This window comes from Saccopteryx bilineata, chromosome 10, assembly GCF_036850765.1.
Source record: "Saccopteryx bilineata isolate mSacBil1 chromosome 10, mSacBil1_pri_phased_curated, whole genome shotgun sequence".
In the NCBI taxonomy this organism is placed as follows: domain Eukaryota; kingdom Metazoa; phylum Chordata; class Mammalia; order Chiroptera; family Emballonuridae; genus Saccopteryx; species Saccopteryx bilineata.
Window position 1 is genome coordinate 68,528,611 of NC_089499.1, and position 27,313 is coordinate 68,555,923.

General features: G+C 37.5%; 1 protein-coding gene and 1 non-coding gene across 4 annotated transcripts; one reads left to right on the top strand and one right to left on the bottom strand.

Annotated features, from left to right (window-relative positions):
* Positions 1 to 1,557: 1,557 nt before the first annotated feature.
* Positions 1,558 to 25,617, top strand: UBA3 (ubiquitin like modifier activating enzyme 3). Of its 3 annotated transcripts, none has more exons than XM_066245707.1 (18): positions 1,558 to 1,576; positions 1,907 to 1,948; positions 3,693 to 3,813; positions 4,978 to 5,058; positions 9,482 to 9,564; positions 11,732 to 11,812; positions 15,475 to 15,518; positions 15,838 to 15,902; positions 16,197 to 16,352; positions 17,123 to 17,225; positions 17,359 to 17,472; positions 23,130 to 23,183; positions 23,551 to 23,587; positions 23,673 to 23,754; positions 24,105 to 24,205; positions 24,308 to 24,371; positions 24,464 to 24,518; positions 24,832 to 25,617. In XM_066245707.1, exons 3-18 carry the CDS (start codon positions 3,694 to 3,696, stop codon positions 24,915 to 24,917), a joined length of 1,326 nt encoding a protein of 441 aa, XP_066101804.1. In that variant the 5' UTR covers positions 1,558 to 1,576; positions 1,907 to 1,948; position 3,693; the 3' UTR covers positions 24,918 to 25,617. The 3 variants fall into 3 exon arrangements, with proteins under 3 accessions (XP_066101804.1, XP_066101803.1, XP_066101805.1); XM_066245708.1 differs by lacking the exon at positions 1,558 to 1,576 and adding an exon at positions 1,629 to 1,724; XM_066245706.1 differs by lacking the exons at positions 1,558 to 1,576; positions 1,907 to 1,948 and adding an exon at positions 1,613 to 1,724.
* LOC136314799 (U6 spliceosomal RNA) lies at positions 5,878 to 5,984 on the bottom strand. Its single transcript, XR_010727380.1, has one exon. It is a non-coding gene; the product is annotated as a U6 spliceosomal RNA (small nuclear RNA).
* Positions 25,618 to 27,313: the final 1,696 nt, after the last annotated feature.

The following is a 27,313-nucleotide window of genomic DNA, read 5'->3' on the forward strand; positions in this document are numbered from 1 at the left end:
AACTCAGGAATGTGTTTTGGACTTTGGGAATTTTTTTTTTTTTTTTTTTTTTTTTTTTTTTTTTTTTTTGCAGCTGTTCAGATGCCAACTAAGTGAAATAAAATGGAAGGCAACTGTAGTGTTCCTGGAGGATGAGCTGGTTTTGGAAACTGAGACGTTACTAACCTCTGTACATCTGAATGTCATTCTGGTGTTTTCTCCGTTTCGCCGTGAGTCACTATGAGTCAAACCAGATGGGCAAAATCCGAAAGAAGAACGCGTAAAACAGAAGGGTTGGTTTGTTCATTCACTTATCTTCTTTGTTTTCCATGTTTATATTCTCAGGACAAAATTATTCAAAAACGGTCTCATTCTTTTATCAGTAGGCACTCTGGTCACTAAAGCCTGACCTGGGCTTGTTGTTTACATTTGAAAGCAATGGTCTGCAGTGAAGGAATAACATGGTTTGCACCCAGTCTTTTCTTGGCAGAAACTTGGATTGCACTCAAGAAGAACTTTCTTAGTTTTATCCTAGTGTTTAGGGACACTTTTCACAAACGACCACAGTACTTTAGTAGAAAATATGATAGTTTTGTATGCCAACCCAAACAATTTAGTTGTAAATTACCAGCTAAGGCTTCAAAACGGTCTTTTTCAATTAAGGGGCTGGTTGGTGCAGCAAATCTCCTTTTATCTCAAATGTATGAGTAAAAATATTTTAGTTAATTTCATAATGTGGTAGGCAAAATTCTAAGATGCTAGTGTATAAGATAAAAGAGTCTCTAAGCATGCAATAGTGCTGTTTTTAAAAACTGAATTCAGCCTGACCTGTGGTGGCGCAGTAGATAAAGCATCGACCTGGAAATGCTGAATCGCCAGTTTGAAACCCTGGGCTTGCCTGGTCAAGGCACATATGGGAGTTGATGCTTCCAGCTCCTCCCCCCTTCTCTCTCTCTGTTTCTCTCTCTCCTCTCTAAAAATGAATAAATAAAAAATTTTTAAATAAATAAATAAATAAAAACTGAATTCACTCTCCTCAGGCCACCAGTTTTCAAAAAAGATCAGAAAGCAATAAAATATACCTAATGCAAAGTCTAGAAGACATAATTTGATTTTCCTTGATAATTTAGAAAGCAGTTAAGGAACCTACGATGACTCTAAGAACATACTGTCATCGGTGTTGAATAAAGTTTAAAATGTGAAAATATTCTTGAACTCTCACATTTTCTTGATTCTGGAAAAAATGGGAAAAAATTTTTTTCTTCTTCCTCTCTCTCTCTCTCTCTTAAGTGAGAGGAGAGATAGACTACCACACGCACTCAGATTGGGATCCAAGCTGCAACCCACCCCTTCAGCCCATGATGCTGAATCAACCGAGCTATTTTTAGTGCCTGAGGCTGATGCCTGGGACTAATCAAGCTATCCTCAGCGCCTAGGACTAACACTCACATGAATCCTGTGGGTGGGGAAGAGGGATAGCGGCAGGAGAGGGAGGGGAAGAAAAGCAGATGGTCACTCCTCCTATGTGCCTTAACAGGGAATCCAACTCGGCTGGCCTACGCTCTGTTCACTGAGCCAACCAGCCAGGACCAAAATGGTAAGATTTAAAGACCGCCCATGCACCTGGTCCAGCCTCCGCCCTCAGCCCCATCCCGGCCCGGCCCGGCCCCGCCCCTGTGCCGGCCCGCCTGCCGCGGAGGCGCCTGGGAAGAGGCGGGGAACAATATGGCGGATGGCGGGGAACCGTAAGTACAGGGGCTCTGCGGGAGCGGAACCGGGCTGGGCTGTGAGCGGGCGCGGCGGTGGGAGGTCGCCGCCGCCCCTCGGGGCTCCCCCACCCCCGCCCCGTCCCCTCGCCCCCCATCCTCTCGCGGCGCCCAGTGTGTAGCGTGATGCTGACCCTTCTTTTATTCTCTCTTTCTTTTAGGGAGAAGAAAAGAAGGAGAATAGAGGAGCTGCTGGCTGAGAAGTTAGTGCTGCCGGGAGGCCGGGGCCCTCTCCGGGGACCCCTGCCTCCCTTCACCCCAGGCCTGGGGGACCAGCCGCAGCGGGCCGGGGGGCTGGGCTGGGGGGGGCACCGGGAGCGCCGGGCGGGCTGTCCCCGCAGGGTCCCCGCGCGGCGGGGCTGCCCGACCGCAGGCTAGCGGGGCGACCTGGCGCCCCTCCTTCCCACATCCCGGTGGGCACGCGTGACCTTGGGGAAAAGGGATCCCACTGAACTCAGGAAACGGTACCGGGCCGTGTGGGCCTGTGCAAACCCCGAGACCAGTGCTAATTGCAGACTTTCTATGAGAACTTTCTATGGTATCGGACTAAGCAACTCCACCATTGTGCAGAATGATTGCTCTTAAGAAGAGAGTTGACTCTGAAGGGCTTATTTTGCCCATTTATCACTCACCGTATTTTTTATCAGTCGCCTAGTTTTGTGCGGTGAGACAATTGTAAACAACGTGTTTTCCAGTCCGGCCAGCGCCGCTTAGTTGCTGTCGCTGGCCGCACGGGAGGGCAGGAGACGAAAGTGTTCTTGTGGTGGGTGTGCTGAGCTAGTAACTAACTCCTGTGCCAGATCCCAGCCTTGAGATGTCGCCCTCACCAAGTTCAGTTTCAACTGCTAGAGGACTGGCGCGACCAGCTTCATTTCTCATTCCTTCCCACCTTTTATTTCCTTTAACTTTTGCTTAAAAGGACAGTTAAAGTCTGAATCTCGACTGTATGCCAAGTATTGTAGTAAGGCCTTTGTGTGGATTTATCTTTTTTCTCATTCTGACCTTAAGTAGCTATAAAAATTTGTGGATGAGGTTTCTCACTGTAAGTAATCTGCTCAAGATCACAATGCTATTGTGGAACCAAATCAAGGAATGATATCAAAACTTAAGGTCTTTATTGCTAGGCAGTATGTCTTGGTTCTTTTTGTAAAAATTGGATATTAATAATACATTTGAACGTAGAAATTGTGCGGTTATAGGAAATTTGAAAACTAAAAATAATTAAAACCAGACATGAATTTTGCATTGAGGAGAAAATAAATGTATTGTGTTAGGGTCTGGTCTTGCCACACATTCAGTGTGTGTGCACTAAGATTTCTAGAGAGTAATGCCTCCCTGTGGCATAATTGTAACCTGAAGCTGTGTTCAGTGGCAACAAAAACCACCTAATAGTACTTAAAGAAATTCTTTTCTGAAAATTGGGACCTCTGTTTTAGAATAAAATGTATACAAGTTCCTCACATCAAAGATGACTTTTAAGTCATATCTTTCGATCTTGGAAGGGACACGAGTTAAATTACATATGAAACATCTCAGTTCTGAAAGTGGAGTTACATATTTTTTCTCTTATAATTGATATTCCCCTATCCAAATGTGTTGAAGGAACAGATTAGGGAAGTTTGCAGTGAATTTTTATGTAAGTTTCAAATGTAGAAAAGCCCATTTCTCACTGATTAAAGAATATCCCAAGTTTAATTTTGGCTTGTTTTAGGAACCCAGAAACAAATACACTGATTGATTTCATCAAACACATGCAGTTCTTAATGTTAAATAAACTATACTAGCCAAGAAAAAAGTTAAAAGCATAAACATGACCACATTAAATAATTCCCTTTTTATTTGAGCAGGTCTGCTGTGGTTACCTTTTCATTTGGGGAAACCACAGTAGTTGTAGGTGTGGTTTTTTCATACTGACCTTTGCAGCTGAATTTACTGTGTTCTGTGCAGAATGGCTGTTGATGGTGGGTGTGGGGACTCTGGAGACTGGGAAGGTCGCTGGAACCATGTAAAGAAGTTCCTCGAGCGATCTGGACCCTTCACACACCCTGATTTCGAACCAAGCACTGAAGTGAGAAACATTTATTTTTAAATAACTCCTCTAATAGTTTTGTTTCAAAAATAAAATGCTTTCTTTTTTCTCTTGCTCTTACTAATAAAAATACTAATAAAATTGTATAAGTTATCTTGAAATACTAAATGGAATATTTGCAACTGATTTCATTTGAATGGCTAATATTTAAGTCATTCTCACATTTCTCATGTAATATGTTGAAATTTTTTGAGTAAAATAACTATAATCTCATTTAAAATTCTAAGTTTTATTTCACTTTAAATTTCAGTTTAAAATGTTTGCTGAGACATTCCCCTTTTTAGTTTTGCTGTGAGAAGTTAATTTTGATAGGATGGTAGATGTGTTTAAATTTTGGAATTTAGTTCAAATGTACATCTTTACTTAGGATTGAGTATAACTAATTGCATATTAAAAATTGACTGCTGTATATAACGGGAATGGAATTTTAGGTAGTGTCTGACTTAAAGCAAATATTTAATTAGATAAAACTTAATTACAAGGTAGAAAAAAGTATCCTTTATAGTAAAATTTTGTGTCATTTTGTGTTTATAAAGCGATATTGTTTTGAAATAGAAATATTTTGCTACTCCTAGAATTAAGGTACAAACCCTTGGGTTTGACTAGTGTCTCATCCAAATGACTTCTCTTTTAGTCTTTGGACATAATTGACAGTATTCTGCCTTTCTTTGTATCTGTTTTTAGTTTCAAATTGTGATTTTGTTGGTTAGCAGTTTTCTAAGAATGTTATCTTTTTTTTTTTTCTTTGTAAAGACCTTTGAAGACCTCGTGCAGTGTTTAATTCTCAGTTCTTAAGATTTTTTCACTTCTCTCTTTTTAGGAAGTCAGTTAAATATTGAATGTGACACATTCTATCCCCTTTCAAAATTAAAAAAAAAGATAACATTTAAACTCAGGTTTTATTTTTAGAAATAGTCTTTTTATACAATAAGAGTTGATTTAAAAACATTGAATTGTTCTGAAATCATGGAATTTTTGGTTCTACCTTGTTTATACATTTAAAAGAGTTTATTAAATAGAAAGTCTGTTCTTAATCCTCGTGCATTTTTCATGGAAACATAAAACTATTTTATGGCTTGCTTGTATTGATAGTACTTACGTTTTATATAGCTAGGTTTTAATATGCCTTTTTATTCTTTACAGTCTCTCCAGTTTTTGTTAGATACATGTAAAGTTCTAGTCATCGGAGCTGGTGGCTTAGGATGTGAGCTCCTGAAAAATCTGGTAATTTATATACATATCTACATATTTATAATTTGTAGTTTTTTCTCATTTGTGGTAATTTCCTTTTCTCTCATACTAGTAAACTTCTTTATTATGATTATTAACTTTCTGTTTTGATCCTTTGCTAGATAAGTTTAGCAGGACAGATTCTAGGTGCCCATCCCCCCCTTTTAAATTGATTTTAGAGAGAGAGAAACATTGATTTATTTCACTTATTTGTGCATTTATAGTTGCTTCTTATATGTGTCCTGCTCAGCAGTTAAACCCACAACCTTGGCATATTGGGACGACACCTAACCAACAGAGCTACCTGGCCAGGGCTTCCAGACAGTGTTAAACTCTGAAGTTCTCAGCCGTAAAGTCATTGATAGAAATTCTTACTTCTATTTTCTTCTCTGCTCTTTTATCAAAGAAATCTTTGTGCTTTCTCTTGCAAAGCACCCATTAATTTCAAATAATAAAACCAATAATTCATATTTTAACGTGCAGTTTGAAAGAATTTATTATTTCTTTTGTTCCTTAAGATAACCCACTTAGATAGGCAGTGGCACATTATATATATATATATATGAAGGGAGACATGGGGCACAGAGAGGTCACAATGACTTCCCTAACTCTCTGGATTACAGGGATGCGATGCACCTGGAATCAAGTCCAGGTCATCAATTCTTAGGTATTCTTTTTACTGAGCCATAGGTTCATTTATTTTTAATGAATATAATTTCAGGAGAGGGTACTATTTATTGAAACTATTTCATATGTTAGTTAGAAATCTTTAATTTGTGTTTACTTAATTGGTTTCGTTGACTTTTTTTTTTCTTTAATATGGAACGCTTCAAGAATTTGTGTGTCATCCTTGCGCAGGGGCCATACCAATCTTCTCTGTATCGTTCCAGTTTTAGTATATGTGCTGCCGAAGCGAGCACGGTTTCGTTGACTTTTGATAGCCACAAAGTAGCTTTTAAAAAAAATAAGTATCAGTTTATTTAACAAAGATGGATAGGAGGAGAATTGATTGAGAGCTGATATATGCCAAGTTTCTTATTGGTGTGTAGAAAACTGGAAATGCAAGGGTAGACACCTTAGAAAATGAAACAAGTAAAAGAACCAGATGAATGGCCTAGAAGTCGGCCATGGAGGTAAAGTTGAAATACAAACAGCCACATTAATTTTGGTAGGAAATACTAAAGTCACTGCTACTGAAACTCCAAAAATTTAATACATTTTATGGTTCTTAGTGCTGTGCTGGGCCTTGTGGGGATTGTAGAGCATTATGGTCTCTGTTAATGAATTTGAAGTTTGTTTGGGTTTTTTTTATTTTTTAATTTGCGACAGAGAGAGACAGAGAGAGGGACAGACGGGAAGGGAGAGAGATGAGAAGCATCAGTTCTTCATTGCAGCTCCTTACTTGTTCATTGATTGCTTTCTCATATGTGCCTTGACCAGAGGGCTACAGCAGACCAAGTGACCCCTTGCTCAAGCCAGTGACCTTGGGCTCAAACAAGTGACCTTGGGCTCAAGCCAGCGACCTTGGAGTCATGTCTGTGTTCCCATGCTCAAGCCAGCGACCCCACACTCAAGCTGGTGAGCCCGTGCCCAAACCAGCGACCTTAAGTTTTCAAATCTGCATCCTCCTCGTCCCAGTCTGACGCTCTATCCACTGCGTCACCCCCCCCCATCAGGCTGTATTATTCATTATTGTATTCTTTTCCATATAAACAACTGTAAACTTCCTTTAGCCCCAACCTGTAGTGGAAAGAAAAAAACAAAATACATAGTACGTCAGACGGTAATAAATGTTTTGGAGAAAGGAAAGATGGAAGATAGATAACGTGGTGGAAAGGGATGGGGTTTATAAAAAGGTGCTATTTGAGTAAAGAGGTGAGCAAGAACATTCTAGATAGGGAAGAGCAGGGTACAAAAGGTGTGAATCAGGAGCATGAGTGTTATGTTACAAGACAGCGAGGAGGCCCTTATAGCTACAGCAGAAGTGGATAAGGGGGAGCATTTTCGGAGAGTATATCAGAGGTAATGGTTGAGGGAGGGGCTTCAAATGAATATCACAGGCTTTGGATATTTGAAGATTACTGTAAGAACTTAGCCTTTCACTCTGAGTCAGAAAGTTGTTGGAGAGATTTAAGCAGACGAGTTGACTTGATCTGACTTTTACCCTGGATCACTGTGGCTGATGTGTTGAGAAAAGACTGAAAGAAGAATAGAGGAGGAAGCTGAGAGGCTGGTTGGAAGGCTGTTGCTGTCATCTAGGACAGAGATGAGTGTGTCTTGGAACAGAGCTCGTGTTGGAGGTAGTGAGGGGCTGTCATATAATGGCTATATTTTGAAGATGGAGTCGACAGGATTTGCTGATGCATTGGTTGTGGGACATGAGAGAAAGAGAGGAGTCATGGATGACACAACAAGGTTTTTGCCCTGAGCAGCTAACTGGAAAGGTGGAATTAGCACTCCCTGACGTGAGGGGACTGGGAGAAAGAGATTTGTGGGGTATGTGAACAAGGATGGTTGAGTTTGGTTTTGGAAATTGTTGACTTTGAGATTGTCTGGTGGATGATGCTTAACTTGTCTGAGATCACCAGGACTACTAAGCAAAGGGTACTCTAAATTCTACCCAGTAAAGTGGGAGGAAAACTCACTGTGGTGAACTGGAAACCAGTTTTTAAAAAGTGTTAGAATTCTCATGAGTGTAGTGACCAAGTGAAGAGCATGTTTTAAGGAAGGAATTGATCCACACAGTACCAAATACCTCAGACGGGTGAGGTCATTGGAAGTGGCAACATGGAGTTCACCAGTAGCCTAGACAGGTGACATTACCAGTGCAGTGGTGTGAGTGAACATTTGTTTAGAGTGAGCACAAGAGAGAGCTGGAGAAAGCAAGTGTGTACGATTCTTTCGAGGATCTCTTGTTACCAGAGGGGCAGAAAAATGGGGAAATTATTGACAAGTGATTTAATTTAATCACTTAAACAGACCAGAACCAGAAAAATATAATTGATTAATGAAACCTATTTTTTTCAATCTTCTGTTTCTGCTGGTAAATTTGAGCAGTGGTTGTACTGTTAGAGTGCCTGGGATCATTACTGAGACACAGCAGTAGTGTGTTTCCCTTGCTGTTTTCATTGCTTGTTCCTGACGGAGTACTTTTATTTATTTATTTATTTCTGAAGTTGGAAACAGGGAGGTAGTCAGACAGACTCCAACATGTGCCCGACCAGGATCCACCCGGCATGCCCACCAGGGGGCGATTCTCTGCCCATCTTGGGGCGTTGCTCTGTTGCAACCAGAGCCATTCTAGCGCCTGAGGCAGAGGCTACGGAGCCATCCTCAGTGCCGGGGCTATCTTTGCTCCAATGGACCCTTGGCTGCGGGAGGGGAAGAGAGAGACAAGAGAGGAAGGAGAGGGGGAGGGGTGGAGAAGCAGATGGGCGCTTCTCCTATGTGCCCTGGCCGGGAATCGAACCCGGGACTCCTGCATGCCAGGCCAACGCTCTACCACTGAGCCAACCGGACAGGGCCTTGACTGAGTACTTTTAAGATTATCTTAAGATATTTCCTTTCCATGTGCAGTGTATCTATGTGTATGTGTTTATGATATGTATCTTATAATAGTTATTTCTGAATCATGGCATGCTTAATGTTATATAAACTAAGATGAAGTAGGTGTGAATGGCTTTTTAAAATATTCTGAAAAAAGATTAATAAGTACAGTTAATTAGTAAGACTAGTAAAAATTAAAGTATTTAGCAGCAGCAGACTTTATAGATATGTTTATGAGATTATAAAATAACTAGAAATTTTGAGTTGTTCTCTTTTGAGTATAGACTATTTACAAATGAGTAAACATTTTTTTTTTTTTTTTTTTTTCATTTTTCTGAAGCTGGAAACAGGGAGAGACAGTCAGACAGACTCCCGCATGCGCCCGACCGGGATCCACCCGGTACGCCCACCAGGGGCGACGCTCTGCCCACCAGGGGGCGATGCTCTGCCCATCCTGGGCGTCGCCATATTGCGACCAGAGCCACTCTAGCGCCTGGGGCAGAGGCCAAGGAGCCATCCCCAGCGCCCGGGCCATCTTTGCTCCAATGGAGCCTCGGCTGCGGGAGGGGAAGAGAGAGACAGAGAGGAAAGTGCGGCGGAGGAGTGGAGAAGCAAATGGGCGCTTCTCCTGTGTGCCCTGGCCGGGAATCGAACCCGGGTCCTCCGCACGCTAGGCCGACGATGAGTAAACATTTTTTACCTTTCCAAGAACATAAATTTTATATAGTTTATAAGTCTCTTTAACCATCAAATACAGTTATGTGGAACTTACTACTGAAAATTTGTAGATCTAGGACTATATTGAAAACAAATCTCAAAATTTTCAAATGTGAGGAAATTTCTGCTTCATTGAATGTTTTTATTTCCACAGGCACTGTCTGGTTTTAGACAGATCCATGTCATAGATATGGACACCATAGATGTTTCCAATCTAAATAGGCAGTTTTTATTTCGGTAAGTTTTAATGTTAAACAAATTTCCAAAAAGTTTATGTGGTTTTGGGGTGATTGTACTCTGAAGATACAGAGTTCAGCCTTCTCGTGGTGATTTCTTAAGAGAATAGTAGCTGGAATGTTAGGCCCTCGTGAGATATGTTGGTGGGGACCCCTGAGCCAAAATCTGAGGGGTGACTCTTGGACAATTAAGTTGTGATGGAGTTTGAGCTTTTTACCAGAGGGGAAAGGAAATGAAGAGATAAGAAGAGAAAATCAGGAGTAATTGAAATGGAATAAAGAGGGATAATTACCTTAGACATACATGAAATATAAAAATTGCCTAAGAATGGTTTGTTAGAGGTAATTTTGAAAACTGGAAGTGGCACACATATGCAGATCTGAGGAAAAGTTCATTAGTGAATTTTAGTATGTAAGTAACATTTAGGGGTCTGAATGGCTAGCTAAAAGTGTTAAGAATTACAGATATGGAGAGATAATGAACTTTTTTTTTTTTTTAGTAATTACAGTACTGACAGAAAGCAATCAATTAGTCTTAGGTTTGCAGAGCACGGTTAGGTTAAGAGAAAAGACAAAATTAAGTTTTAAAATAGTTATAAAACCTCTACCTTATAAGTTCTTAAACAAATTGAATGATGGGTTAAACTAAGTCAAGTTAATGAAATGTTGCAATATGAATCAACATACAACTTTTATTTGTTTATTCTTTTTACCTTTGAAATTTTCCTGTGCTGTAGAAAAGTTTTGGTGCCTTTGCTGTTCTGACAAATTTTGGTGTATAAAAGTTCTAAAAAACCCACACTACTGAATTAATTAGTTATGATAATAATGGCCATGCTCTTTAATTTGTGGCTAAAATAATGAAGATTTTAGTGATCATTAACATGTATTGATTGCTTAGGATGTATTGAGTACTTTCTAAGAAAGCTCTTTATATTACCTTATTTAATCTTAGAACCACCTTCAGGGTAGATACTGGTTTTCAAGGTTAGAAACATAATTAGACCAAGGTGTCCTGCAAGGATGGTATGTGTGAAGGGCCATTTTACTCAAGGTGCAGTTTTTAGGAGGAGCAGTCTGATTCCGTAATCCCGGAATGGTAAATTAATAAAATGTCCCCGTAAAAATAATCTGAGACTTACTTTGTTTTGGTTCTACTGTAAAAGCACATAAAATCCACACCTTATAAGACTCCTGAAAGTCTACTCTATTCCTTGACTGAAGTCAGGTTCCTTGGTTTATACTAGAGCCTTTTCTCTTGCAAGTTAGGACCAAGTTCGAATAAAGCCCTTATCAGATGGTTTCAATAAAAAAGACCACTGCTTTTATTGGATGGAAGGAAATTGACCTGTTAAAATGTTTTTCTTTAATATTCTAGTTTTAAATAAGGTATTTCTAATAAGCATATTGATTTTTTTAAAAAGTTTAAATTATGTTTAAAGTGTTTACTGTGTGCTTAGATATGAAGGCATACAAGGAGATAAGAGTGTGATCATTTTCTTCCAGGGGGTCCCAGTCAGGTGTTTTTGATAGATCTATAATATGTAACAAAAGTATGTGGTGAGGAAGTAGTAATGAAGCACCGACGATGTATAGATGAAGAGAATGAGGAAATATTAGGAAAGAAAATACCATTTGACTGAGAAGAGAGAATTCATGTCATTTGCTCTCTATGGTTATGGTTGTATCTAGGAGTGATCTTTTGAGGCCTTATGTTTTTAGCTTTTTGAAAATAGTGGTGACATTTGCAATTTTAGATAATGCCTTTGGAATTATTCCTTTTTAAAAAAATGGATATGGCTTCTTCTGGAACACAAAATTACCCCTTACTCGGGATAAGTGAAGCTTCCTGCACCCCTAGATCAATCTCATTGAGTATATTCAGCAAGACCTGCATGGCAACACCTTGAGGTGTGCAAGGTCAGGTGGCTACCTGGGGGGAAAAGTTTCACATCTTCACTTAAATAAGTACTTAGAGTTGTAAGTACTTGTAACTACTTAATTTGGAACATCAACAGGGCTAGACATTTAGTGTTGAATGACTACTTATTCATGACAAGTACTTAGATAAAATATTTTTTGTAAATATCCTCTAATAAATTCTGTGTGGTATTGTAGATCATCTAGATTTATATCATGACTGATCATTTAAACAATTTTTCCCGTAGGCCAAAAGATGTGGGAAGACCTAAAGCTGAGGTTGCTGCAGAATTTCTAAATGACAGAGTTCCGAATTGCAATGTAATTCCGTATCCTTTTGACAAAAAAAATTCCTGAATTTTTTGAAGCTTTTGTTCTTTTCTGTTTTATAAAAGATGTGTTTAATATAAGTGTATACAGGTAAGCAGAAAGAAAGAGATCAGCACCAGGACATTGTTATTGAGGTATCCGCTGACAATATTTTGCTCTATCTCCTTCCAGTCTTTTCTTTAAGGTTATGCAAATTTTTTGCCCTAATTTTTAAATGAAGTTTCTGTAGCCAGTGCCGTTATTTATTCTGCATTATTGCCCTGAAGTTCAGTATCAGTAGCATAGCTCTTCTATTAGCCTCTCAGCTGCTATGTGCCAGATCAAGTTAATCTTGTGTCTTCTCAAAGTATCAGACATAATAAACAGTTATTATATTATTAACCAAGTGGAAGGTGTGTCAGTCAATTTATTTTTATAAGAAGTATCTTTTTTTTTTTTTTTTGAGAGAGAGAGACACAGGAAGGGAGAGAGATGAGAAGCATCAACTCGTAGTTGTGTTACTTTAATTGTTCGATTGCTTCTTATATGTGCCTTGACCAGGAGGCTTCAGCTGAGCCAGTGACTCCTTGCTTAAGCCAGTGAGCTTGGACTCAAGCCAGCCACCTCAAGCTGGTGACCTCGGGGTTTTGTACTTGGGACCTCAGCATCCCAAGTTGACAGTCTATCCACTGTGCTACCACTGGTCAGGCCTAGGAAATTTTTTTTGTCAATACAGATGAGATTATTCTAAAATTGATACAGAAAGGTAAAGGAAAACCTAAAATAATGCTGAAAAAGAAGAAAGTGGGAGGAGTTACTAATTTCAAGACTTACTGTATCGCTATAATAATCAAGACTCCAGTATTGCCAAAGAGATAGACAGATCAGTAGAAGAGAGGAGAGAAGCCAAAAATAGCCCCATGCACATAGGGCCAGTTGATATTTGACATATACAGAAACAGTTAAATAGAGGAAGGATAGTCTCTTCAACAAATAGTGGTGAAGCCATTAGATATCTATAGGTAAAAAAAAAGAATCTTGGCTTAAACCTCAGAATTACAAAATAATTCAAAAGGGATCATAGGTGTATGTGTCAAATGTAAAACTAAAACTTTGGAAGATAACAGGAGAAAATCTTTGGGAACTAGGGTTTGGTGAAGTATCCTTTGACCACATTAAAAGCATGATACATAAAAGGAAAAAAATGATATATTAAACTTCATCAAAATTAAAAACTTGCTTTGTGTAGGACCTGTTAATAGGATGAGGAGACAAACTGTAGATTGGAAGATACTGAGGAAGCGGGTATCTGACGAAGGGCTCATATCTAGACTATACAAAGGACTTTCAGAACTTAACAGTAGAGAACTGCATTAGAAAATGGACAAAAATACGATGGGATATTTCTTTAAAGAAAATGGCAGTAGCACACAAAAAGATGTTCAACCTGAGCAATAAGAGAAATCCAAAGTATGACTGCATTGAGCTATTACCATTCACCTATTAGACTAGCAAAATAAATTATAATCATAGCAGATGCTGGCAAAGGCACAGAAAGACAATTACATTGCTGGTGGGGAATGTAAAATATCACAGTCATCTTGAAAATAGTTTGACTATTTCTTTAAAATCTGAACATAACTTTAAAAAAATATTTTATTGATTTTAGGGAAAGGAGAGAAAAGCAGGGGGAGTGGGAAGCATCAACTCATAGTAGTAGTTGCTTCTTGTATGTGCCTTGATTGGGCCAGCTTGGGGGTAGTGAACCTGCAACCTCAGCATTCCAGGTCGACACTCTGTCCACTGCGCCACCTCAGGTCAGACTGAACGTACACTTTTCCATATCACTCAGCAGTTGTGTTTTTAGGCATAAACATCTGTCTGTAGGTGAATTGTTTAACTGGGATATAGCCATGGTATATACCAGAATAACACTGAACAATAGAAATATACCAACTAATGAAACATGTATCAGCTTTGATGGACATCAAGGGCATTATGCTATATGAAAAACGCCAATCTCAAAAGGTCACATATTGTATGATTCTGTTTAGATAACATTCCTCAAATGACAAAATTGTAGAGATGAAGAACATATCAGTGATTGCCATGGGCTTAGGCATGGTGAGGGGAGGGAAGGTATGACTCAGAAAGAGTAGAGGGAAATCTTTGTGTTGATTAATTGTTGTGTGTCCAGACCGGTGGTTAAAGAAATCTACATATGTTTCAATAATGGAATGATACACACACTTGTCCAATTTTATAGTTGTGGTTTTGATATTGTTCTGTAAGATACAACCATTGAGGGAAACCTTGTGAAAGACAGGACCTCTCTGTACTGTCTTTGCAACTCCCTGCGAATCTATTATTTAAAAATAAAAAGTATAAGGATGCAAATAGAAGCCCTTGTTAGGGAGAAAGAAAAAAAAAAAGCACACTCCTTCCATCCTCATGTTAGTCTGGAAAACTTTGGGTATTTGATAGAAAGCTAAGAAATGGGATTACTTGGTCTGGCTCTGTGGGTCCCTCTCCTGTCCCCTGTGGCTGTTCCTGCAGTGTTTGCTCGGTTCTCTTGACCTTTCTGTTCTAGTGGCAGCTGTGCATCCTGTTTGTCTGGCTTCAGAAGGAACAGAGGTCTGATTGGGTGAGGACTAGAATTGAATATATTTTTCATAGCTAAATTATTTGTAGGTCAGAAAGAAAAATCCAGGGCAACTATATATTGTTCCTCTTTTTCTACTTTGCTTTTAATAAATATATATAATGGGTTATTTATTGTAATATTAGAGAAATAGAATTTATATATTATAAATTGCTCCATTAGAAAAGTGTTTTGCATGCATATAAATAATAAATAATTAAATATTTATTAAATATTTATATTTAAATAAAATATAAATATAATTATTTATATTTAATAAAAATATATTAAATATATTTTTAAATTTAATATATTAAAAATATATTAAAATATATTTTTTAATATATTTAATAAATATTAAAAACACATTTAATAATATGTTATTAAAATATTAAGTGCTATGATTGATTCACACCCAGCCACTTTTGAATAGGTTTCTTTTTGCAGCCCCCAGGCAGGGAAGCCTGCTCATGGGGGCTTGGTTGGGTAAAAGAGAGGCTTGGAAAACTGGGTCAGATGATAGAGGAAGAAAGAATTCATGCCTCTCTCCATCCCCACTCCCAATCACAAATCATTGGCAACTAAAAAACTTGTTTTTGGAAACTTCTGTGTTTTTTGTTTTGTTTTTAATTAGCTTTGCAATAAAATCACCCGGCAAAATAGGATCTATGATGTGCTTGTTCCTGTCGCTGAACAAATGTTTATTACCTCTTCGCTTGATGCTGGTGGTTGAGAATGCACACATTCTGCCTTCCCAGGGCTCATTATTTTATATAAAAAACTGAAGTAGTGTAAAAAGTATAACAGGGTTAAACATGTACTGCTATAAGTTTCAGGGATAAGACTGAGCAGTTGAGGAGGAGTGTAGAAAAAGAGGTTTCACCTGGAAGTGGGCTGTGTTCGTTTTTTCAGATTTGAGTTCTACTTTGAACTTTATGATCTATTGATTAAATATTCATTTATAAGTGTTTCCTTATGCTATTTGCAGTTCACTTTACAAATTTCAAACTTAGCAGCTCAAATTCCTTTACTTATATTCAGACATTTCAACAAGATCCAGGATTTTAACGATACTTTCTATCGACGTAAGTTGTTCACTTGAAGTTAAGTTCTCCCTGCTTTTAGTTGCTAGCTATTTGAAGGCTACTCAGTTGTTTTTACCTCTTGGTGTTAGCTTCTCAGGAAGGTTGTTGACGGGTTGAAAAGAGTGTGCCACTGTTTTAATTCTTAGTTGGCACTATTAACTGCATTTTTCTAGCTAACTTGAGTGAGGGTTATTCAAGGATCAGGAGCTCTCTCTCTCTGTATTATAATAAAAAGTGTTTTTTTTGTGTTTTCTTAGAAGGTGTAAATTATGTTGAACCATGCATTTTTAGAAAGTAAACTTGCGTTTTTCTCTTGCAGAATTTCATATAATTGTCTGTGGGCTGGACTCCATCATAGCCAGAAGATGGATAAATGGCATGCTGGTAAAGACTTCAGTGTGATAATTGTTTGAAGTTCTTGCTGTTGCTCTTAACACACTGAAAATTAGAATTGCATAGCATATTTTGGAAAAATCAGAGTTTAATTTCAGTTTAGTTTGTGTACTTCATTGTTTATTACTAGTCATTAATTTTCAGGTGAGTACTGCTAATATCATCATCCCTTGATTTGATGTATTAGTACTTTAGTCATACTATTGATTTATGGAATTACTTGAGAGCATGCTTTTTCTTTTGAATTCTTACCCCCTCTCTTAAACCCTTCAATAATTTTCCTAGATGTCTCTTCTAAATTATGAAGATGGTGTGCTGGATCCGAGCTCCATTGTCCCCTTGATAGATGGAGGGACGGAAGGTTTTAAAGGAAACGCCCGGGTGGTTCTGCCTGGAATGACTGCGTGTATCGAGTGCACCCTGGAGCTCTATCCACCGCAGGTACCCACTTTTTCTACAGTGTCTTTGGCATGGAGTTCGGGTTGAAATACTAAGTCTAGTCAATAGTTAGGATTTTTAATTAGGGATAACGATATTTTAAAAATCATGCTAAGAAGAAGGATGGTAAAATATGAAATTCTGCTATATTTGAGGAAAGATATGGATTGAATATCATAGTTTTGATAGTTTTCCTAATTTGTATTAATTTTTTATTTGGAAAGTAGGGTTCAAGGGATCAATTTTAAAACTGTATGTTGGATAGAGCTACAATCTGTTTTCTTTGTCTTTGGCTGTGGTTGTTTCAGGGAAGTACAGATAGCGGGGATAGCCGTGACCTTTCCAGAGACGGACCTTTTTAACCCGCATACCTACTTAAATCGACATTGGGAATTTTAATTTATAACTAAATAATTTTATGAGTATTTATGTGGAATTAATTTAATTTTGAGAATTTGCTTTTGTTTTATACCTCCCAATTTAAATCAGGTAAACATAACAGTGCTCATATTAGAGAATTTATTAAGCATTTTTTTCTCACGGTCTAACAAAGTTAAATTTATATAGGACAAACCTAACCTATAGGTAGATCAACCCAAGTGAAGTGACTCAGAAACTCTTAGGAATATTAACGGTGTAAACATTTTGTTTCTATTAAGTGGCGGGCTGAGGTGAATTATGACAAACTGATACAAATTAGGTCATAACTAGAAGTTACATTTTAAAATAATTTATTGTTTTAAACCCACTAAACAAGGGCAAACTGGTTTCAGGTGAATTTTCCCATGTGCACCATTGCATCCATGCCCAGGCTACCCGAGCACTGTGTTGAGTATGTCAGGGTATTGCAGTGGCCGAAAGAGCAGCCTTTTGGAGGTAATGAACCTAATTTTCTAATCCAGAATTACATAGAATATTTGTCTACATTACTCATTTGGATAATTAGATTAAACACAAGTTGATTCACATTTACCTGTTTCTGTCTTCCTCTCCTTTTATTCCCCAACAGAAGGGGTTTCATTAGATGGAGATGATCCTGATCATATTCAGTGGATTTTCCAAAAATCCCTCGACAGAGCATCACAGTATAATATTAGGGGCGTCACATATAGACTCACTCAAGGTAAGTTAGTGAGTTCTCCCGAATGATGATCTTGGTGTGATCTTTTCTTTTTACTGGCTGTGGATGCTTTGGAGGAAATAATTGACAAGTGATTTTAGACAGCACCATTTTATTCACTTAGCATTGAAAGAGACCTTAATGCATCCAAGTCAACTCATTCATTCACTTTATCTTTCACTGAAGAGCAATTTATCGCCACCTGGGGCAGTCTATTTCACATCCGGACAAGACTGTTAGAGACAATTATTCTGTCTGTTGAGCAGAAATCTCCCATCTTTGGTCTGGTCTGAGTCCCAGGGTATATCATATATGTATAAACCTTAATTCCCTTTTAAGTAATAGAACTTAATATATTGAGAACAGTGATCACATTCCCTTCAAATCTTTATCTCTACCACGAACTTCCTTTAATGAAGTGGTTCTCAAACTTTATGAAGTGGGGTCGCATTTAAAATCCTACAAATTGTAGGCGCACTATATACAGATTTCTGAGAAATATGTTATAATAACTAAGTCAAATATTAAAGAAAAAAATAAAAAGTTCAAGTGTGCTTTTTTTTTTATGTCTAATGTTAATTCATTCACACCAAGATTTATTGATTTTAGTGAGAGAGGGGAGGAAGGGGAATAGAGAAGAAAGAGAGAGAGAGGGAGAGAGAGTCAGGAACAATGAGCTGTTCCTGTGTGCCCTGACTGGTGATCGAAACGGCAACTTTGATGCACGTCCGACACTCTTCACAGATCAAATGTGCTTTTTAAGTGAATTAATGGTAATTAAGTGAAATAAATACAACAAAATTAAATTTATTCTCACATTAAAAAACATTTTTAGGTTAAATTTTTTGAGTTATGCTTATTAGAATTCATGAAAAAGAGGGGTTAAAAAAGAAAATGACAAAAAAGTTACCTTTTTATATATACAAATCCATTCTTAGTAAGATTTAGTAAATTCGGCAGGTCCTGGCACGAATGTGTTGTTTTTTCATTCTTGTGTTTATGAGAAACATGAGCCTGATGTGTCCTAGCAATTTCTTCAATGTTTGGGCTATATTTGAAAGGCAAACTCTTATTTCCTTGTCAATACATTGAAGAATTCCTCTCTTTTTACTCTTGTGTTGAGGGTAGAACATCCTAATTCACATAAATAGGATATTGAAAATTGTAGTAAAATGTTCAAAGCTTTTTTAGATACTGCCACATATTCTTCTTTTAAAAAATCCAAAAGGCTTCAAGAGACAATTCATTATGTTTAGTCATCAGTCCAAATCCCCCACCATACATATCATTTTAACTTTACACCAAACAAAAGATAGAAGAAACTTGCCTCCAGTCTTTCTGGGGAACATGGGGGGTAGTGTAAACAATCCAACACCACAGTTTAACAGCCTTTTGCAACCTAATCAGGTAAGTGAGGTGGGGGGGTTGGGCAGACTGTCAGTTTATAGCCAATTCCCCACACCTCTGTCCCCCAAAAATCTAAACTCCAAAAACCCTGTTGATTTTTGGTCCCCAACAGGCACATATTTCTCTGGAATACCATAGGGCGCACCTGGAAATCTAGAGCGCACACTTTGAGAACCACTGCTTTAATGTGTTGCATGACTCTAATTCCCCATTGTGTTGTTTTTCTAACTTTTTCAGTTATCCATACTTTTCTTAACTAGGTTAGAATGCAGCATAGAATATCTAAAATATTCTTATTTTAAGTAGTAGACTCCTGATAACTGATGTAGTCTTAGAGGAGAGCAGGGTTTTTTTGTCACTTTTATCTATCTATCTATAAAAATATTTAAGGTGAGATGAATGGAGATAGTGAGGTGGACTCCCACATGCACCCCAACCCTGTCTGAGGCCAGTGCTCTAGTTCCGAGCTATTTTAGCACCTGAGGGTGGCACGCTGAGAGCAGCCAAGCCATCCTTAGCGCCCGGAGCCACTGGCTGCGGGAGAGGAGGAGAGAAGGGGGAGAGGGAGGCAAAGAGAAGCAGATGGTCACTTTCTTGTGTACCTTGACTGGGAATCGAACCACGGACAACCATATGCCAGGCTGATGCTCTATTCCCTGAGGTACTACTGGCCAGGGCTTTTGTTTGTTGTTTACATTGAACCTATACTTTGGAATTTTTGAGGTAATTGTTACTAAAATCTAGACGTTTTCTCCACATATGCAATTACTAAGCCATATCTACATCTGCCTGGTATATAGATATGATAGTTTTGGGAGTGGTAGTTTTGTTATTTTTATACTCAACTATAGGTCCTTACAAGTTTATTCTTAAATTCAACCTGCTCCTTTCTCCTATGTATTTTTTCTTTCTTTTCTTTTCTTTTCTTTTCTTTTTTCTTTTCTTTTCTCTTTTCTTTCTTTCTCTTTCTCTCTCTCTCTCTTCCTTCCCTCCCTCCCTCCTTCCTTCCTTCCCTCATTCCCTCATTCCCTCCTTCTCTCTCTCCCTCTCTCCCTCTCTTCCTTTCCCTCCCTCCCTCCCTCCCTCCTTTTCTTTCTTTCTTTTTTTAAGTTGGGGAAGATGGGAGAGAGATGAGAAGCCTCAGCTAGTAGTGGTGTCATATTAGTTGTTCATTGACTGCTTCTCATACGTGCCTTGTCTGGGGGCTCCAGCCGAGCCAGTGACCTTTGCTGAAGCCAGCGACCATGGGGTCATTTTGGTGGTCCCATGCTCAAGGTGGTGACCCCAGGCTCAAGTCATGAGCCCGCGCTCAAGCTGATGACCTTGGGGTTTCAACCATGGGACCTCAGCGTACCAGATCAGCTCTCTATCCACTGTGCTACCACTAATCAGGCATATATATATATATATATATATATATATATATATATATATATATTTTTTTTTTTTTTTTTTAATGCCTGCCAACCTATTTATTCTTTCAGCTTCATTTCACCTGTTGTTGGGATGACCATATTCTTTATCTTTTTCCACATAATTAAAAAATTTAACAGGATTGAATTGGCAGAGAATTGACATCTGAATCATACTTCTGATCTGGCCCTAAACTTTAGGTTTTATCTTATTCTGTTGATCAGACCTTCATTTTTCTTTGTCTTGCTCACAAGGATGTTAAGAAAGACCTTTCCAGATGTATTGAAGCCTGGATATACTGTTGCCCACATTTTCCGGGGTTGCCAAGCTGCTAATAGTAACTACATGAGACTAGTCCAACATGACTTGTCTCAGTGAGCAGTCATAATCAATATTAGTGATCAGTGCTTCCTAATAATGTAGGTACTAACAGTTCATCCTTTAAAGAATTTTGTCCAAGATCATTGCCAAGTTTCCAAGAGAGAACTTTGTCATTTTGAAAATCTGCCATTTCTCTTCTGTGATTATTTTCTTATATTTGCTGATGTTCTAGTAATGTCATTTGAAAATTTCACTCCTACACACTCCTTGTTGCTCCCTGTATCCCCTGTTCTGACCTTTGTGTCCCTCGAACACACCAAGCTCATTCCCACCTTAGAGATCCACTCCTGATCCTTAGTACCTGGACTGCTCTTGCTTGGATCTCTCAAGGCTAGTTGCTCATTCCTCAGGTATCACCTTAACCCGTTCTGATCCTTTAGCTGCAATTGACTTAAGTATTCACTGTTACACCTCGTTCCATTTTTCTACGCAAGGAGTATTTTGTGCTTCCACTCGCACATGCCCCTGCGCTGAGACCTTTGCCCTTGCTGCCACCCTATAGAAATGGAGTCTTTCTCATGATTAGATTTCAGCTCCACGTGTCACCTTCTCAAATGGTCTTTCCTGACCATCCTGGCATTGTCAACTGTAACACATACCTTATTTTACTTTCTTCATTGAACTTTTCACTATCTGAAATCTACTGTACTTGAGTGTTATCTCTCATACCAGAATGAAAGCTCTATAAGTGCAAGCATTTTTTTTCCCACAATACCTAGCACACTGGCATGTAGTATGCATTTGGTAATTGAATTAACAGATGAATTCAGTTTGTTCTGATCAGGAACTGGAATCTCATTTCCATATGTAGACTCATTCATCATTCATCCTCCCATACCTTTGAGCAGGATGTGTGCTTTGTAGCCTGATAGGTGAGGTCCTTGACAGGTAGTACAGAGCAAGATGAGAAGTGAGGTTTAGCTTTTCTGAGGGGTGTGGGGTGAGAGGAGTTTTATCATTTTGGCAGTACTCTTATTGGGCAGTGTCTCTTCTACTCCCCACTGTTTGTGACTACATTCTTCCTTTTGGTACCTCTTACTATATGTGGTTCACTGGAGAACATCTGTTGAACCACCGTGAGGTTAGCTCCTCCCTATTTCTCCTCCTCTGAAATTATATGTAATTATATGGTCAGAATTAACTTTTTAAATTTTTAAAAAGAGCTTTCCAGACTTAACTGAATTCCTTTCATATTTTCTTAGATATTTGAGTTTTCTCTGAAGGTTTTGAAACCAGCCTATACCGGAAGTCACATCTCTTATTGCTCCCTCATACTCTAAGATAATTAATATGGTTACTTTCCTTCAAAATTTTTGTTTTCTAAATTGAACAATTTAAATATAGTTATAAAATAGATTATTTATTCTGTACCTAAAAATTGTTTAAGGTAGAGTTTTGTTCATTCCTAATCTGAGTAGTGATATAAAAAATTAGGGTGGAAATAAAGAACTGTGTGTAGTGCAAATAGTAGAGTGAATTTGTGTGTGTGTGTGTGTGTGTGTGTGTGTGACAGAGACAGAGAGGGTTAGATAGGGACAGGCAGACAGGGAGAGAGAGAAGCATCAATTCTTCGTTGCAGCACCTTAGTTGTTCATTGATTGCTTTCTCATATGTGCCTTGACTGGGGAGCTCCAACAAAGCAAGTGACCCCTTGCTCAAGCCAGTGACCTTGGGCTCAAGCCAGTGACCATGGGGTCATGTCTATGATCCCATGCTCAAGCCAGCAACCCTGCCCTCAAGCCCACGCTCAAGCCTGAGACCTCAGGTTTCAAACCTGGGTCCTCTGCGTCCCAGGCCAATGCTCTATTCACTGTGCCACCGCCTGGTCAGGCTAAAGTGAAATTAATACAAGGTAGAACGGTGTGTTGTGAGGTTTTGTGAATCAAATGGCTGAAACTATTATATGAGGAAAAATTAGGTAACTCTTATTCTTTACATTTTACTCACCTTATAAAGTGTAGCATTTATAATGTATCAGTAAGATTATGCACTTTGGGGCTATACTGGGTTTCAGATACCACCCCCATCACTTACTAACTGTATTGCTGTGGATGTGATTCAACTTCTCTCAATCTCATTTCCTTGTCTTTAAAATCAGAGTTATAAGACTAACATAAGGATGTAATGAAAATTTAGGAATATCTATTTAATCTTCACAATGTGCCTGGAATACAATAAACAGTAATTGTTAGCTGTTATTATTATCTCATCTTTATATAAAGTTTAGTGAAGAGTTAACTTTGCTTTGCTACTATAACTTCCTTAAGATTCTAAACATGCTGCAAGATGGTGGGAATGTGGAAGAAGATTGCTTCATGGCTAAACTTAAGTCTATTTTGTGACTTGAAAGCCTGACAGATCAAGTTGTGGCAAATGATTTTTAATAAAACATATTGTCTAAATTAAGATATGTCCTTTTTAAAAGAAATAATCATGTTTTAATCAGTATGTTTTTTCAGGGGTAGTAAAACGAATCATTCCTGCAGTAGCTTCCACAAATGCAGTCATTGCAGGTGAGGAAAAAGTCCATTACTTGTTTTTTCCTTTAGTTTTTGATTCAGTATCTAAATTGACATTTTTGTAGCCAGTTGATTTAAAAAAACTAGTATTATTGGAATTTGATATTTTGGGTGGATGGTATAATTAAGCTGTCTAAAAAAGAATAAGCTATTGGACCTTGTATTAATTTGTCTTACATTATGTCGTAAAGTACTCTGCAGTTAGGTAACATTTTTGTGCCATTTCTTTTTAATCACTGTAACAGGCTTCTTATTAAGCAATTGCCTTATAAATTTATTTGTTCTGATTTCTAAAAATCTTCTAATTTTAAATGTCTGATTTTCACTTAGTTAAAATACCTTTATTTTATCCTGTTTTCAGCTGTGTGTGCCACTGAGGTTTTTAAAATAGCCACAAGGTAATGAGCTTTATTTTTACTGTGTATGTAAGTTTTTGTTTTGATTTGGCTCAGTTATATAAACATGGACATTGTTTCGTTACAGTGCATATATTCCCCTTAATAATTACTTGGTCTTCAACGATGTAGATGGACTGTACACATACACATTTGAAGCAGAGAGAAAGGTTAGTAGTAGTATGCTAATGAAAACTTTTTTGATCATGTATACTTTGATTTTTAAATATTAATTACTGGTTAGAAACTATATAAATGAAATTACCCATACCCTAAGTAATTTCTAACTTCTAGAACTCTATACACTGTATATCTTCTGTAGTATAGCCTAAAGTAAATACTATGTAGCAGAATAATTTAGGAGAAATGGCCTATTATGAAAAGCACAGGTTTTTAAAGTATAAACATTTTTTCATAGGAAATAATGCGCAATTGTAAAATGACTTCATTGTTACTTTATTATAAAGAGACTATTACTGGTGTACGTGCCCCTGTGATTTATGGTGTTTTATTTGTGCAGGAAAACTGCCCAGCCTGTAGCCAGCTCCCACAGAATATTCAGTTTTCTCCTTCAGCTAAACTACAGGAGGTTTTGGATTATCTAACCAACAGTGCTTCTCTGTAAGTGTTCTGTATCTATGTTGTGGAAATAATTTTAAAAACTAGAATTGTTTTATAAAAACTGATCTTTGATTTTATTTTTCCCTTCATAATTATATTTAGGCAGATGAAATCTCCAGCCATCACAGCCACATTAGAGGGGAAAAATAGAACACTTTACTTACAGGTGATAAGTGTTCAGTTTTTATTTCTTCCACAATTATATCAAAAGTTTAATTTTATTTAATGTTTTTACATTAAAGTAACTTTGTTTTCTAGTCAGTAACCTCTATTGAAGAACGAACAAGGCCAAATCTTTCCAAGACATTGAAAGGTACTTTAGATGAATATATTTACTAATAATCAACTTTTTTTGGTGAAAGTAACAAATATTTTTAGGTTTGCTCTTTTTATCTTCAAATGACGATATCATCATAGTTACTTATATCTTTAGAAATAATATTAGAATTAATTGTTCTTTTAGAATACATAAAAATTTCTAAGAAATCAAATATTGCTTTGATTAAAGAGAACTGGATTTAGATGTTTATCTCAACCGTAATGTTCTATAGTTTGTATATCTGTGTGTTACCATTTTGGTTGAGATTTTTTGTTTGTTTGGGTTAATTATGCTTTTTCTATTTTAGAATTGGGACTTGTTGATGGGCAAGAACTGGCAGTTGCTGATGTCACCACACCACAGACTGTATTATTCAAACTTCATTTTACTTAAGGAAAATAAATCTGTGTGTAATAGAAAATTAATGGAATTATTGTACTTTGTGGATGCTAAGGATATAATTGATTCACTTTTAGCATTAGTGTTGCTGAAATTTGACCTTTTTTTTTTTTTTTTTTGATATAATGAGCCACTCTTTTTTAACTTTCCCTTAAGGACAAAATTTGGGGTTGGTGCTTGTAAGCATTTTCATTAATAATATGGGAAATGATGCCTGGAGCGAAATATTGTGAACAAATGTATTGTTATTTTAGAGGAAGCAGATACCCTCTTAAGTGTGAGTTTTGTTATTGTGGTCAAAGAATACATTCCTCAGTTTTCATTTGAGCACCCACATATACAAAAGATGTCCCTTTAAAGAAAATAAGAAAATTAAGTTTTAATAAATGTTATAACTTGACATCTGGAGCATATTGAACATAGCCTACATCTTGCTTAATATTCATTTAATCGTGGCTGTCCAAGTGAATATTAATTTTTGCAAAGATTACCTTGTCCATAATAATTTATAAATGGTATTAGAACTGAATACCTGTGCATGGAAATGGGAAATATTTTCATGTGTTAACCTGTAGTGTTATAGAGGCCAGTATGCACATTAAAGTCAAAACATGGATGTTTAAAAGAATTTAATCTTTAAACAGTTATCACTGATGCTTTCACACTATTTATTAATAAAAGCCTATATTATCTATTTTTCTCACTGAAACTTCTTAAAATAGAGTAAGGATAATAAGCAGTTTCACAGTATTGTAGGAATAATTTTTAAATTGTGTAGCAGAATTATACAAAATTTTCATGGCACCAGAGTTAACAGTTTTGTCATAGTAAATATCTATTGTTTTAATTTTATTCACACTAACATAATACTGTAATGAAATGGAATAACTGTATACCTTTATATTAAGGTCTCTTAAAATGCCTCCCACCCTTCCAAAGGAAAAGACTTAAGGCTTAAGACACAATTAAACATATCCCTGACCAGGCAGTGGTGTAGTGTAGAGCATTGGCCTAGGATGCAGAGTACCCGGGTTGGAAGCCCTGAGGTTGCTGGATTGAACACAGGCTCATAGACATGACCCGTTGGTCACTGGCTTAAAGCCCAAGGTCGCTGGCTTGAGCAAGGGGTCACTCGGTCTGCTGTAGCCCCTCCATCAAGGCACATATGAGAAAGCAATCAGTGAACAACTAAAAGTGCTGCAATGAAAAATTGATGCTTCTCATCTCTCTCCTTTCTTATCTGTCCCTATCTATCCCTCTCTGTCTCTCTCTCTCTCTCTTGTAAAAAAAAAAAAAAGACAAGCATAAATACCGGAAAATGAATTTTAGTATCGCAATGTGGGAACGTGTTTTCACTCTTTGACTTAGGTGACATTTTTCTTTTTAGAAGCTTTGTGATTATGTATCACTGAGTTAAGTTTCCATTTAATATTTCTAACTCCAAATTGACAATTTGTTTCATTATAAAATCATATGGAGCCTGGCCTGACCTGTGGTGGCGCAGTGGATAAAGCATCGACCTGGAAATGCTGAGGTCGCCGGTTCGAAACCCTGGGCTTGCCTGGTCAAGGCACATATGGGAGTTGATGCTTCCAGCTCCTCCCCACCTTCTCTCTCTCTCTCTCTGTCTCTCTCTCCTCTCTCTCTTCCTCTCTGTCTCTCTCTCTTCCTTTCTCCTCTCTAAAATGAATAAATAAAAAAAATAAAAAAAAATTTAAAAAAAATTTAAAATCATATGGAGCCTGACCTGTGGTGGCGCAGTGGATAATGCATCGACCTGGAAATGCTGAGGTCGCCGGTTCAAAACCCTGGGCTTGCCTGGTCAAGGCACATATGGGAGTTGATGCTTCCAGCTCCTCCCGCCTTCTCTCTCTCTCTCTCCCTCTCTCTCTCCTCTTTAAAAATGAATAAAGAAAAAAAGAAAAAAAAAAGATTTAAAAAAAAAAATCATATGGAATAAATTTCTCTACTTAGAGTTTAGATTCAGTATAAAGTTTTGAAAGTGAAACAACTAACATTTAGTACTTTCCTTTATACAGGTGCAATAATAATTCTCAAGAGTTGACTTCAGTATCTCCTTCTGAGAACTGAATAATAGTTTAGAAAGTTTAGGTCATTAATCTGAAACTGTACAATTAGAAGTCTTGCAAGAGGGATTTTTAAAGAAAAATAGTTCCTTATGGTTTGGTTCCTTGCAGTGGTGTAAAATCCTCAAATATGTATAGGTAACGGCTGAATAAGGTAAATAATCACAGCAAGAGAGGTTACAATGAGAGAATATATACAGTAAGTTAGTGGAGTCTTTGGCACACTGGAGTAAAAAGTATTTTTAATTGAATTTATGGGGTGACATTGTTGAATTATATCATACAAGTTTCAGGAGTATAATT

Coding starts and splice junctions, on each gene's coding strand:
- UBA3 (XM_066245708.1), top strand. CDS start 1,705: ATGGCGGATGGCGGGGAACC. Junction 1,725..1,906: donor ATGGCGGATGGCGGGGAACC/GTAAGTACAGGG, acceptor TCTTTCTTTTAG/GGAGAAGAAAAGAAGGAGAA. Junction 23,755..24,104: donor CATTTGAAGCAGAGAGAAAG/GTTAGTAGTAGT, acceptor TTATTTGTGCAG/GAAAACTGCCCAGCCTGTAG.